The 13,675-nt window shown below is 44.6% G+C and overlaps 1 protein-coding gene across 1 annotated transcript in view; it reads left to right on the top strand.

Moving 5' to 3' along the window:
• cep170ab (centrosomal protein 170Ab) overlaps positions 1-11,914 on the top strand; it is a 20,918-nt gene extending 9,004 nt beyond the window's left edge. The window contains exons 11-18 of the mRNA XM_056280461.1: positions 820-2,295; positions 2,567-2,810; positions 3,097-3,205; positions 3,570-3,725; positions 4,757-4,845; positions 8,231-8,324; positions 10,192-10,243; positions 11,589-11,914. Of these exons, the coding sequence (XP_056136436.1) occupies positions 820-2,295; positions 2,567-2,810; positions 3,097-3,205; positions 3,570-3,725; positions 4,757-4,845; positions 8,231-8,324; positions 10,192-10,243; positions 11,589-11,914 (2,546 nt within the window). The remainder of the gene's footprint in view (positions 1-819; positions 2,296-2,566; positions 2,811-3,096; positions 3,206-3,569; positions 3,726-4,756; positions 4,846-8,230; positions 8,325-10,191; positions 10,244-11,588) is intronic.
• Positions 11,915-13,675: the final 1,761 nt, after the last annotated feature.

The raw sequence follows: 13,675 nt of genomic DNA, 5'->3' as shown, positions 1-13,675 counted from the left end.
CAATTTGGCTCTGCCCTGAATCAGAGTGACATGTACTAGATACTGAGATGTTTGTTTTGAGAGGTCTCAACACTAATGAGGACTCAGCCATTGTGAAGGCTGCTCGATGCATGTGCCTGACCTCTTTCCAAATTTAAAGTAAATGTATAAATTGATGTCCTTTCCCAGTATGCATCAATGTTTATGTCAGTCTACAGGCCTGTATAGTCAACTCCAATATAACACACTACACTCCGCATAAGGACTATGGACTGCAGAAGAAAGATGTCTAAAAAAGTTTTAAAAAATTTTAAAATAACAAATGTATTAATAAATCATTATTAATAAATCATTACAATCACAATATTAATAAATCATAAAGAGGATCACTAAATATAGAGCAGTTTTTTTGGGGGGGGCGGTTAACACTACTAAAAACATTGCAGCATTTGTTAAATTATAGAAGTGGTTTGCCAAAACAAGACAGATGACAGTAACTTAAGCAATTGTATTGTTTTCCTATTAAGAATCAGAATCTACTTTATTGGCTAAGTGTGCCTATGCACATGAGAAATTTGTCTCCAGTACACAGCAGCTACAATTGATGATGAGCTGCGACAATGTGTGCAGTGATGTATTCTACTTGTAGGCCAATGCATTGCACTGTTAATGTAGGCAAGCATGCAGGGGTTGAACAGGGTTTTGAGTGTGTGTGTGTATGCATGTAATTGATAAGAGCATTGTACATCCCTGACATTGGGGCTCAATATGACCAACCAACAAGACAACTTGCTTCACTAATATAAATAAATAAATACATATATAAAACTATCATTCCAGCAGAAATCAGTGAGTCGAGCTACTCAACCTCTATGGCCTCGTCTGGCTACACGGAGCGAAAGAGGAGGGCCCTGCCACAGCTACCAAGTGAGGAGCTGGCACTGGGAAGAAGGCCCCCGACCTCAGGCCAGCGCACCGACATGGGGGAGAAACAGGACACAGAACTTCAGGAGAAAGAGAACCAGGAAGTAACGTCCAGAGGGACAAACAGGCCCACTCATGGCACTGGAGGTGTGGGCTGCCAGGCAGGAAGCCCCAAACCCTCCTCTCCAGCCAAGTCACAGGACAGTGGTGTAGGGAGAGCGGGTCAGCTGGGCAGGATGGCCAAGATTCCCCCTCGTCCATTGAGCAGTGGGGAAAAGAGAATTGAGGAGGCAAGGAGAAGAAAGAAGGAAGAGGAGAACGCCAGGGAAAATGCTGGAAAACCACTTTTGAGGCAGGAGAGTTTCACTGTGGAGAGACCCACCTCCAACATTCCCATTGAGCTCATTCCACGAATCGATGGGCACACAGTCAACAGAGCACAGACAAGGGAACCTGGGATCGACAGCATCACAATGCAGAAAGACTCTGAGGCAGTGGCAGCCTTTTTAGAGACGACTGTATCAGACCAAGGTGATCCACCAAGTCAGTCCATTGAAGGCTCCATGTCACCAGAGTCAGATGTGGACACAACCAGCACAGTGAGCCAGGCAGATGGAGGGAGGAAAGTTGTACAGAAACGTCGGACCCTTGCAGCACAGCAGAAAGAGAGGACGGTGCTGTGTTCGTCTACCAAAGGCCTTTCTGGGGGTCGAGAAACCCAGGACAGGAGAACCAAGAGCAGGACATCTGCCCCTCATCAGCCCAGCCGCCCCTGGACCTCACTAGACCTCACTGATGATGACATCAACAACTCCCTCCTCTCTGACTGTCAGCCCATGTCTAACACAGGGTCCAGAGGTTCACACGCCAGAACAGGGAGCACAACAGTGGGGGCCAGCACCAAGTCAAGCCGGGCCAAGATCAGCCAGGCTCCAGGTAGCTCTGCAACCCCAACCTCCTCCAGTAAACTCACAACTGCCCCAAAACCCCGGCCCACCCGGGCATCTCTGCTCAGGCGAGCCCGTTTGGGGGATTCCTCTGACACAGAGCCAGCTGACCTGGACCGGATGTCAGTAGCCTCAGAGGCATCCACAGCTAGCTCCACATCCAGGACAGGGATGGCTCGAAAAGGAATGTCCAGAATAGAAGCCCTGGCTCAGCCAAGGAGACCAAGAGTGGGATCCCCTTCGGCCCAGAGTGATTCAGAAGCCACCGTAACCAGGAGCAGGGCCTTGGGAGCCAGGGGTGTGGCAGGGGACTATGCCATCAGACAGGGGCTTAGAGGGTCTGCCATGACCTCAGTGGCAACGCCAAGAGCCAGGGCTAACAGCGCCTCCAAGCTGCCAGACAAAATTAAAGGGAGCACCTCCTATGGGCACGTCACACCTGCGTGTAAGTAATTTAATTTTCCCTTATCTCATTGCTGTCTGTGTTCACGGAAAGTGGAGATAATACCTGTATTTGCTTCATCTTTATTTTGATGTTTGATTTGGTCAGCTGATATTTTCATAGGCTGTGAGAAGCATACTATAAATCAGAGTAATGTGATTTGAGGGAAAACCACACATTATTTCCTCTTTAAAACGATCATATTCTGGGAAAAAAGTTTACCACGCACCTTTATCACTCACTGACCTCAACTACTGTTCTTTCCTCAACATAGCCAACACTAGGTGGCGCCGTGTACCTGTGGAGTATGCCTCCACCTCAGAGGATGAGTATGGCTCAAACCGCCATATAACCAACCAGGGCCGCACTAGGCCATTCCCCTCGACTCGGGTGACCCAGCTTGGAGGTTCAGCCCCAGCGACACCCAGCCCGGGCGGCCTGGCTACTTTAAGGCAAAACTCAAGGGAGCAGGACGAGTATATGAGAGACTGGACAGCACACAGTGAAGAGATAGCAAGGTAAGTGACGGGTACATGGCTGATGTTACAGAAAAGTAATGCATCATCGAAAAGGTCATCAAACATGCTTCTGTTGCTTTGTTCCTAATTTTTTTGGAAATTATTTATCATTGTTTGCTGACATCTGTATTTAATCCATTTAAATATCACGATTTGTCCTGTGATCTGCCACCCTTATAATATGAAATGTACTATATCAAAAGGAAAATAACCATAAAAAAAGCACTGATGCATGGATAACCTAATAGCTAATAATAATAATATTTCATTTGTGTCTCTGCAACAGAATTAGCCAGGACCTTGCCAAAGACTTAGCCATGCTGGCCCGGGAAATTCATGATGTGGCAGGGGAGATCGACTCAGTCAGCCCTGCAGCTACCGACCCAGGGGCTCTGGTACAGACAACCCACTACACAAACAGACAGTGAATGAGCTGGGGAAATGTAGAAAATACATAGGTTTTCTGTCTGCATTAAAAGATGGTAGAGAAATGCCATACTTGTGGTTTGGCTGTTGCCGCGTACAGTTGAAACACTGTTTTTGTAAAAAGGAGACTAATAGGAGCAGTACCAAAAACCAGGACTCCAGTGCTTCCCAGCTTCCTGCCAAGAGTAATGATTAGTAGAAATGATTAGTAGAAATTAAATTCATAATTAGCTGTGCATCTCCAAGTATTGACACCATTCAAATACCTTTGAGTAACTAATGAGGACAAGGACATTCAAATCTACTGACATAGTCATTTTATCTTTTCCCCAGGTGGAGGAGCGCGTCTTTGATGACAGCCTGGACGGCCCCTCTGCAGAGCACAGCAGCATTCTGGGAAATGATGGGAGGACTGTTGAGCGCCGCCCCCATGGAGCCAATGGACAAGGATCCCGCTCTATCCGGCGCCAAACATGGAACAGAGATGATGTGAGTCCCTGATGTAATGATTAAGAATGATACTTAAAATGCACGGGAACAATGCTAACCTCTGTTTCAGACTGGTTTGTGCTGATGCCTAAGACAAAAATTAAGCACTCCAAACAGTCTGAGAAGTTATATGCTTTGTCTTTTTGGTACCGAGTTATCAATTAATAGACATAATAATAATAATAATAATAATAATAATGATATTTATGTAGCACTTTTCTAGACACCCAAAGTGTTTAATTAATTAATTCATTAGTTAGTTAGTTAGTTAATTAGTTAATTAATTAATTGTTTGCTTGGTTTATTGTCTCTGGACAAAGCCACCTCTGTCCTGAAACTAAAGACAGAACAGAGATCCTAATATCTGATATAAAAAGTGGTGTCACTGTGAAGAGCAAGTCTTGATTTTTCCATCCAAACTAGCTTTAAATCATTATACCAAAAAATTATTCCAAAAACAAAGAATATAGCCAAAAACAAAAACTAAAAAAAAACTCCAGATATATTTCACTCCATCTTTCCCATTTTTTTTTTCCTGCCCCCATTTAGTTTTGCTAGCTAAAAGAGACAGTAGACTGAACAACAACAAAAAATAGACCAAGTTACAAAGACAGCATCTGTGTTTTTTATATGTATTCCTCTCAAAGTGAGCTTTGATAGTTTGTCTCCTGTTGGTTCAAATACAGCTTGTTGTGCAAACAATGGAGACGAGAGAGAACTGGTACCTTCAGAGCTTTTCATTACTGACCAATCACTGTGTGCCTCTGTTATAGTCACTGGGAGATCTCTTTATCCCAAACAGCATCCGTCTCTCAGCTGGACAGATAAGCTGAGTTTCTCAACCAACGTCGGTGATAATCAATTAATGTGGGAATGTGAAAGAGCAGTGAAAGGCGTGCCGAAAATAAGAAATGAAAATTATTCACAGTTACTGCAACCCAAGCATTCCTTGTTCTAGCTTTGCCGTCAGAATTGAATCTACAGTCAGTGATAACTGACTGAAAAAGATCATCTTTCTGTCTTTCCCTCAGGCGGTGCTGGACAGTTTACTGCTATTGTCTGTCAGCCAGCTCTCAGCTAGGATACGTCAATCTGTGGACAAAACAGCAGGCAAAATCAGGTGAGCTTCAGGCCACATCACGGGATCAAGGGAATGTAAAATATTCCAGGAAGTGATGCGATGATTTTTTTTTCTAACTCTCTTTTGTGTTGTTGGTGTAAATTACACACATGCTGAGGTCAGAACACTGCAGAATGATTAAATAAAATCTAAGTCAAGTTTAATTTTTTATTAATTTTTTTTTCTTTTATGTTAAGGTTAGGTCAATCCTTCGGTTTGATGTGCGCTAATGGGGGGCGATATGACCAAAATTTTATATCATGATATTGTCAGAATTTTTTTTGATGGTATAGTATATCATGGTATACACCGATCAGCCAAAACATTAAAACCACTGACAGGTAAGTGAATAACATTGATAATCTTGTTACAATGGCACCACTTCCGGTGTGGGAAGATGGCGGCACGAATTCACGTTTGCAGTGGCCTCACCCCAGTACCAGTATGGGAAGATGGCAGCGCGAATTCACATTTGCGGCAGCCTCACCAACAAGACGTGGACAAAGACACTGCATCGAAGGTGCAGTGTCTTTGTCCACGTGTGCATCTAAGTTTTTGTCTTTGTTTGTTGGCTGGGAGAGCTGGCGCTGGGTCGGCTGCGACAGCTTTGTCTGCTGCGCTGTGGGCCCAGGGACCGTGGCCTTGCCCGGAGCTGCACCCGAGGAGGTAACACCAAGGGCAGTTTGACAGGATGTGGAAGCGGGGCAGGCTAAGCTCACTGCTAGCCCATGCAGACCGGCAGTTCTGATAACACTGAGGGCGGTCTGGCGGCGGCCTCACCTGGCGTTGACTGTGGTGTTTTTGATGTCATCGTGTGGTGTGTCAAGGGTGTCTGGCTGGGAGAGCTGGTGCTGGATCAGCTGGGAGGGCTTGGTCTGCTTCATCCGGTTGCCACAGGGACCACGGCCCCTGCCTGGAGCTGTGCCCGAGGAGGAAGCACGGAGGGCGGTCTGACAGGACACGTAATCGGGGCAGGCTAGGCTAACTGCTAGCCCATGCAGACCGGCGATTCTGACAGTCATCCTAACTGGCGTTTGTTCCCTTGAACGGTGATTTTGTTTGTTTGTTTGTTTAGTTTGGATATATGTGTTAGTTAGTGTGTTCTTGTAGTGCTTGAATGTGTTTTTGTCTGTATGTCACACTGCTGTGGGCTGGGAGAAATGGCATTTTGTTTCATTTCATGGGCTCAAGTACATGATGTGAAATGACAAATAAAGTATTCCTGATGTCTGACCTGTCAAGGGGTGGGATATATTAGGCAGCAAGTGAACTTCAGTTCTTGAGTTGATGTGTTGGAAGCAGGAAAAATGGGCAAGTGTAAGTGACTTTGAAAGGGGCCAAATTGTGATGGCTAGATGACAGGGTCAGAGCATCTCCAAAATGGCAGGACTTGTGGGGTGTTCCCAGTATGCAGTGGTCAGTATCTACCAAAAGTGGTCCAAGGAAGGACAACCGGTGAACTGATTGGGGTGTTCCCTGTATGCAGTGGTCAGTATCTACCAAAAGTGGTCCAAGGAAGGACAACCGGTGAACCGATGAGAGTCATGGGTGCCCAAGACTCGTTGATGCGTATGGGGAGCGAAGCGGCACTCATCTGGTCCGATCCCACAGAAGAGCTACTGTAGCTCAAATTGCTGAAAAAGTTAATGCTGGTTATGATAGACAGGTGTCAGAACACATAGTGATTGACAGCTTGCTGTGTATGGGGCTGTGTAGCCGCAGACCAGTCAGAGGGTCCATGATGAGCCCTGTCTACCGCAGAAAATACCTACAATGGGCACGTGAGCATCAGATCTGGACCATGGAGCAATGGAAGAAGGTGGCCTGGTCTGATGAATCACGTTTTCCTATACATCATGTGGATGGCCGGGTGCATGTGCATTTTTTGCGTGAGGAAGAGATGGCACCAGGATGCACTATGGGAAGAAGGCAAGCCGGCAGAGGCAGTGTGATGCTCTGGGCAATGTTCTGCTGGGAAACCTTGGGTCCTGGCATTCATGTGAATGTTACTTTGACACGTGTCACCTACCTAAACATTGTTGCAGACCAGGTACACCCCTTCATTCAATTCAATTCAGTCGTATTCCCTGGCCTCTTTCAGTAGGATAATGTGCCTGCCACACAGCAAAAAATTGCTCAGGAATGGTTTGAGGAACATGAAAGAGAGTTCTAAGTGTTGCCTTGGCCTCCAAATTCCCCAGATCTCAATCCGATCAAGCATCTCTGGGATGTGCTGGTAAAACAAGTCCAATCCATGGAGGCCCCACCTCACAACTTACAGGACTTAAAGGATCTGCTGCTAACGTCTTGGTGACAGATACCAGAGGACACCTTCAGAGGTCTTGTGGATTCCATGCCTCGATGGGTCAGAGCTGTTTTGGTGGCACGAGGGGGACCTTCATAATATTAGGCAGGTGGTTTTAATGTTTTGGCTGATCGCTGTGGTAATTTTTCTCTAAGTGCAACAGGAACCCTGTGAATATGCCCATTTTTTTTGGCTCAGAGTTTACATATCAATTCCAGTGAGCATAAATTTTGTTCCTGATTGTTGGGCAAATACTCTGAAAGAAATAAAAAAGATTTGGGGAAAAAAAGACATGCTTTCACTTCTTTAAATTGAATACAATTTATTCAAAAATGATTCTGCATCTAGTCATGCCCTCAAGAAATGTGGGTGTCTATTTTTGTCCATTAGACCTTTGCTAGACAAGTCGATGGCAAGTCAAACACAGGAAGTAAACGTGTAAAAATGATAAACACAGCACATTTTACATACATAATACAGTACTCATACATTTATCATTAAATGGGTCTTGCTGCACAGTGCTATCAGTTTGATCTAGAACCAGGTCCAGATTCAGAAGTGGATTCATGCTAATGGATAAATAAATATAGATAAATGCAGTGATGGATGAGATGTATGAGACTGAGAGCCGTAATTGTATATTGTATACAACTAGCTCCCAGCACACCAGAAGATAAGAAGTGGTGGCATAGTGGAAAATTTGTCTGGCAAATTATAGCTTCACCACTTACAGTAGCGCAATATCTGGAACTGGTCATATCAACTACAGTAGAAATGGTTTAATAAATCTGCTCTGGTACATATTTTCTATCACTTCCACCATTTCTCATATTGTATTGCCCACTGATAAGTGACACATTACAATGGTTACACCGGCAAGCCACAACATCTTTTATTCGTTTTACACTTGTCATTTCACTATCCACAAGCCATTTGTATTGGCCAGTCACTTATATGCAAATAAGATTATTTCATTTATTATATTAGTTTCCCTAACGCTTCAGTCCGTGTACTTATTTGATGTACTTCGATATGCTCTCTTGGCTTTTTCATTGCTTTCTCACCCAATTTGGTCACCAGGATCCTTTTCAAGGATAAAGAACGGAAATGGGATGAGATTGAGGGCAAGCTGCAAGCGGAACATGACTCCTTACTGCTGAAGAGCTCCAACAAGGTGATGAACCAGCTTCCTCAAAATGGTTAATCTGAAGACAGGTGAACTAGCTGAGAAACAACAAAAGAAAAAGATACCAAAACAGCAAAGTCTGATTTTCTGCTAAGACTCTGCAAGCTAGGGAGACCCAATGAGGGCGGCAAGGGGAGAGGGAGAATTGTGTGTGCGTGTGTGTGCATGCGTGCGTGCGTGCGTGTACATGTTTCGCTATCCTTGTGATAGCAAAACCTGACAGGGCATACCTTGTGCAGACCTTTCCACACAAGGGAAAGGGTCTATTTTAGGGTTAGGAGTTGGTTTTAGTGTACAGTTAGAATTAGGGTTAGGTTAAGGTTAGGGTAAGGGTTAAGGGTTAGGCATGTAGTTTGCGTGGGTAAGGTTAGGGTTAAGGGCTAGGAAATGAATGTAGTCAATGAGGGGTCCGCACAAGGATCGTGAAACACGACTGTGTGTGTGCATGTGTGTGTGTGTGTGTGTGTGTGTGTTAGATAGCATGCTTGTCGTTACATTATAAATTATGCAGTAATGAGACTGCAGAGATTGCCAGCTAAACTCTTTAAAAGCAAGATAATGACAGCCAGTTCAGTTGCGTAGACAATGTGCATTTTGATAGCCACAAAACATTTCAAAATAATCATGGGAGACAGGAATTCAAAGTAAGTTTTTATAAGGATAATACTTTTTGAAGGGAATCTAGCTCTCCTTTAAACAGATTTATATGCAAATACTGCTAATACTGCCTTCACATCAGAAGGACAGTCTCTATGATTATAGGAAGTTATTTTGTGAGAATTTGAAAGCCTAAATGGATCTTCAAGGTTTTAAATTCAAGCATAGTGTAATTGCAATCCGTACCCCCACTCGCTATCTATTCATGCCACCTTCTCCATTGCTGCAAATTATGTACTAAGGCAATCATTGTGAGTGCTGACATTACAACATTATGACCCTCCCAGGGATTGAACCAAAGACTGTTTAGTTTTGCACTTACCATTATTTGCCAGCTCCCAGCCAGGACTGGATAAAGTACAAGACACGTCTGATTTGTAAGCGGGCAAAAATTTGAGGTGTTGTTGTGACTGTAAATATTTGGTCAAAAAATAAATAAAAATAGGGTGTCCGGGTGGTGTGGCAGTCTATTCCGTTGCCTACCAACATAGGGATTGTCGGTTCGAATCCCTGTACTACGTCCGGCTTGGTCGGGCATCAGTAAAAACACAATTGGCCGTGTCTGCGGGTAGGAAGTCGGATGTGGGTATGTGTCCTGGTGGCTGCACTAGCGCCTCCTCTGGTCGGTCAGTCGGTAGGGGCGCCTGTTCAGGGGGGAGGGGGAATGGAGGAGAATAGTGTGATCCTCCCACACGCTATGTCCCCCTGGCAAAACTCCTCACTGTCAGGTGAAAAGAAGAAGCTGGCGACTCCACGTGTATCGGAGGAAGCATGTGGTAGTCTGCAGCCCTCCTCGGATCGGCAGAGGAGACGGAGTAGCAACCGGGACGGCTCAGAAGAGTAGGGTAATTGGCTGGATACAACCGGGGAGAAAAAGGAGAAATAAATAGATGAAAATAACCTCCTCTCCTGGGGACAAGGTTCATAAATTCAGCCTTTCACTCAAGAGTTTGGCCTCAAGTAACCTCTGATGAGCCCGGTCGGTCCGTCCACTGCATGATCCATGGGCCCTTAAAGCATCAAAAAGTTGGTACAGCTCAGGTTTAAACTTTCTCCCCATCGGATGAAAAGCAAGTGGGTTGGAGTAAATCATTGTTTATTGATCTGCAGTTGTGATTGTGCGCTCATTCAATCATGTCATCCTGGGCCAGGCTTCTCTGGTGTTGAATTTTTAGTGTATCTGTTTGTGTCACCGCAGGAGATTTCCACCATCCTTCAAGACCTGAAGAGGGTGGAGAGGCAGCTGCTCGGTATGAATCCAACACTTCCTTATCTGTCTAATAACAAAACCGGCAATTTGTTATTTATACAAGTGGTTCTCAAAGTTTTCGGACCAAGCACCATCTCTGATAAAATCAACCATAGAGGGGTGTCCGGGTGGCATGGTGGCCTGTTCCATTGCCTACCAACATGGGGATCACCGGTTGGAATCCCCGTGTTACCGCCGGCTTGGTCGGGCGTCTCTACAGACACAATTGGCCGTGTCTGCGGGTGGGAAGCCGGATGTGGGTATGTGTTCTGGTTGCTGCACTAGTACCTCCTCTGGTCGGTCAGAGTGCCTGTTCAGGAGGGAGGGGGGACTGGGGAGAATAGCGTGATCCTCCCACGCACAACGTCCCCCTCGTGAAACTCCTCACTGTCAGGTGAAAAGAAGCTTTAAGCAATTCCACATGTATGGAGGAGGCATGTGGTAGTCTGCAGCCCTCCCCGGATCAACAGAGGGGGTGGAGCAGTGACCGGGAAGGCTCCGAAAATAGGGTAATTGGCCAATTACAATTGGGGAGAAAAAAGGAGACAGCGCCAAAGGAAAAAAAAATTAACCAAAGCATAAAAATACCACCTGCAAGCCATCAAATTATTAATCCACAGAAAAATCTTAAATGTTTGATATGAGCACATGTGCACACACACACACACACACACACACACACACACACACACACACATACACACACACACACACACACACACACACACACACACACACACACACACATACACATCCAATGGACTATAATCTCTTCATCATGCCATATAAAAGACACATTCATTCATTCATTCATTCATTATCCAAACTGCTTATCCTTACTTGGAGTCGCGGGGATGCTGGAGCCTATCTCAGCAGTCATTGGGTGGCAGGCGGGGAGACACCCTGGACAAACTGCCAATCCATCACAGGGCCCACATATAAATACATTTTTTCCCCTGTCAAATACAATAACACCTCCAACAGTATACTATGATAAGATAATTATACTTTGATTACACTGGTTAAGTGAATCATAAATTCTGAATTTTCAAATATTTGAATGGTTTTGATCCGTTTTGCCAATTTCTCAGAACACACAACAAATTTCCAGAGTGACCTGGCTTATCACTAAGGGACATGCTCTGTATCACCGGTGGTACACGCATTACAGTTTGCAAACCATTGCTTTATACTGTTGATACTTCTCAAGTCTGACAGTCTTCTCCAATAAGCATTCGTTAAAGCTAACATCTGAGCCAAATTACAAACACTGGGTTTGTTACTGTGAGTCTGCAGAATCTGCTGTGTATACTCATTTTGATTATTACTTTGTGCCTATCCAATAGTCATTGACGTGATGGTGGACCCAGATGGTACTCTGGACGCTCTGTCCAACCTGAACCTGACCAGCCCTCCAGCGGCTGACCTGAAGATCAGTCCAGGGGCTCAGGCTGCAGCCCTCTTCCCCGGAGCAGAAGCTCCCTCCAGCACTCAATCTGCCCCCAAGGATAATAGAGCCTCTGCAAGACCATGTGGTGCTTCAGACCCTTCAGAAGCAGCAGAACGAGACCCAGGCCTCCATATGAAAAACAAGGTGGCCCAAAAGAGCTCTGGACCCAACACTGATGGAAAGGAGACTCAGATTGCAGGAAAACCCTTGCAATCAAAATAAGCATCCTTATTCTTGGGATAGCGGGCCTAAACACTTCAGTTATTAGTCGTTGTTTTTCTTCTTGGCTTTGAATTTACTGGGATTGAGAGTAGGGCTGTCACAAGTCGATCAACTGGATTACAAAAAAAAAATGTTGATTTCAAGTTTCATTTTGTATCTTAATGCATGTCTGAACATGTCTGTGCATGTGGAACAACCACATAGGGCAGACATAGTTGACTCAGCAGATAATAAGTTGAGAAAATGGCATGGAACAAAGATTAACAAAAATAAAAATAAAAAAGAGGCAGCAGCAAAAAATAAAAATAAAAGGCAGAAGATGTCCAAAGTTTAGGCCCATTTTCAACTAAAACACAAAGAAAAGTGCAGCACAACATCCATGCTGCAGCACCTCGACAGAAAGCCCCTGCCTATCAACTCATGGTTTTATTTGTTTCACACCTTTCTTTATACTCAAGGTCACCTTACATTAAAGAAATGTAATAAAACAGAGACCACATAAGAACATGGACCAGAGATGAACAGGCATATCACAAAGAGGGAGACATTTATTACAGTGGGCAACAGAGAAGAGATGTCAGATATATGGGATTTGAGCGGCTTATTGTTTGGTTGCCTTGTGTGAATGGGGTAGGTCAACAAAATTTAGTAACTTGTGTTTTTGTGCTTCGGCGCGTTCTCATTACCCATTTTCCCTGAAAGCATTTTGAAATAATGGCTGCCGGTATACATACAAAAGAGATGAGCTCATGATAGGGCTAGATGTTAAAGATAGTTGGTTTAAATTCATATCAGTGTTCTCTTGTTGCAGCATTGCTTTATTAACTTAGTGCATCGCTGACTTTTGCACATAGTGCAACTCGGTCCATACATTATATCGCAAGCCATGAAGTCTTGGTCTGACTGAGAAGCTTGCAGGCCAGCTGTCTGACCTCCACACGGGTGTCCAATGCAGAAAATGAAACAGGATAGGTGCCATGGTGTAAGAAGAAATGACTGTTGCAGAAAAGTATTCTTTCAAATACTCCGCCATAGTGTCATTTGTGAAAACTGAAAATATCCCTGTCATTATTACCCTCCTTCAGCTTGTTTTAAAAAGAAATAACCTTTTCCACAAGTAATGCCATATTGCTTATTTATGAAATTTGGAGATTAATGGGAAATGTACAGTATGTATTTACATAAATGTTTATGATAGCTAAACAGAAACTTCCTAATTATGCCTTTTACCTGTGAGGTGGTGGTATGTCATTTGAAACTAGTGTATTAAAGATATAGAACATGTGACAACAGAAAATACTAAATCATATGTAGCTCCCCAAAGAGATGTTCCTCCTCCACATGTTTTACCTCACAAGTGCCCAGGCTTGGACGATCATTTGCGTCAGACATCAGAGAAGTTCCAGTGCAGAGCAGATGGCGGAGGACAGCGAAATCTGTTAATTTGCACAATTCAGAGCTTATATACATTTATATTTATTGCTTAGCGACCGGTACATGGTGTGCCCCTCTGAATACTGGCTTTTGACCCATCACTCACCATGGCAGCATGGTGGCCCAGTGGTTAGCACTGTTGCCTCACAGCTAGAAGGTCCTGGGTTCAAACCCCGGGGTTGTCCAACCTTGGGGGGGGTCATCCCGGGCCATCCTCTGTGTGGAGTTTGCATGTTCTCCCCGTGTCTGCGGTGGGTTTTCTCCAGGTGCTCCAGTTTCCCCCACCATCAAAAAGACATGCATGTTAGGGTTAATACGTCTGCTGTG

The sequence above is a fragment of the Lampris incognitus genome, chromosome 5 (genome assembly GCF_029633865.1).
Source record: "Lampris incognitus isolate fLamInc1 chromosome 5, fLamInc1.hap2, whole genome shotgun sequence".
Lineage (NCBI taxonomy): Eukaryota > Metazoa > Chordata > Actinopteri > Lampriformes > Lampridae > Lampris > Lampris incognitus.
This window is presented reverse-complemented; position numbering and strand designations above follow the sequence as displayed.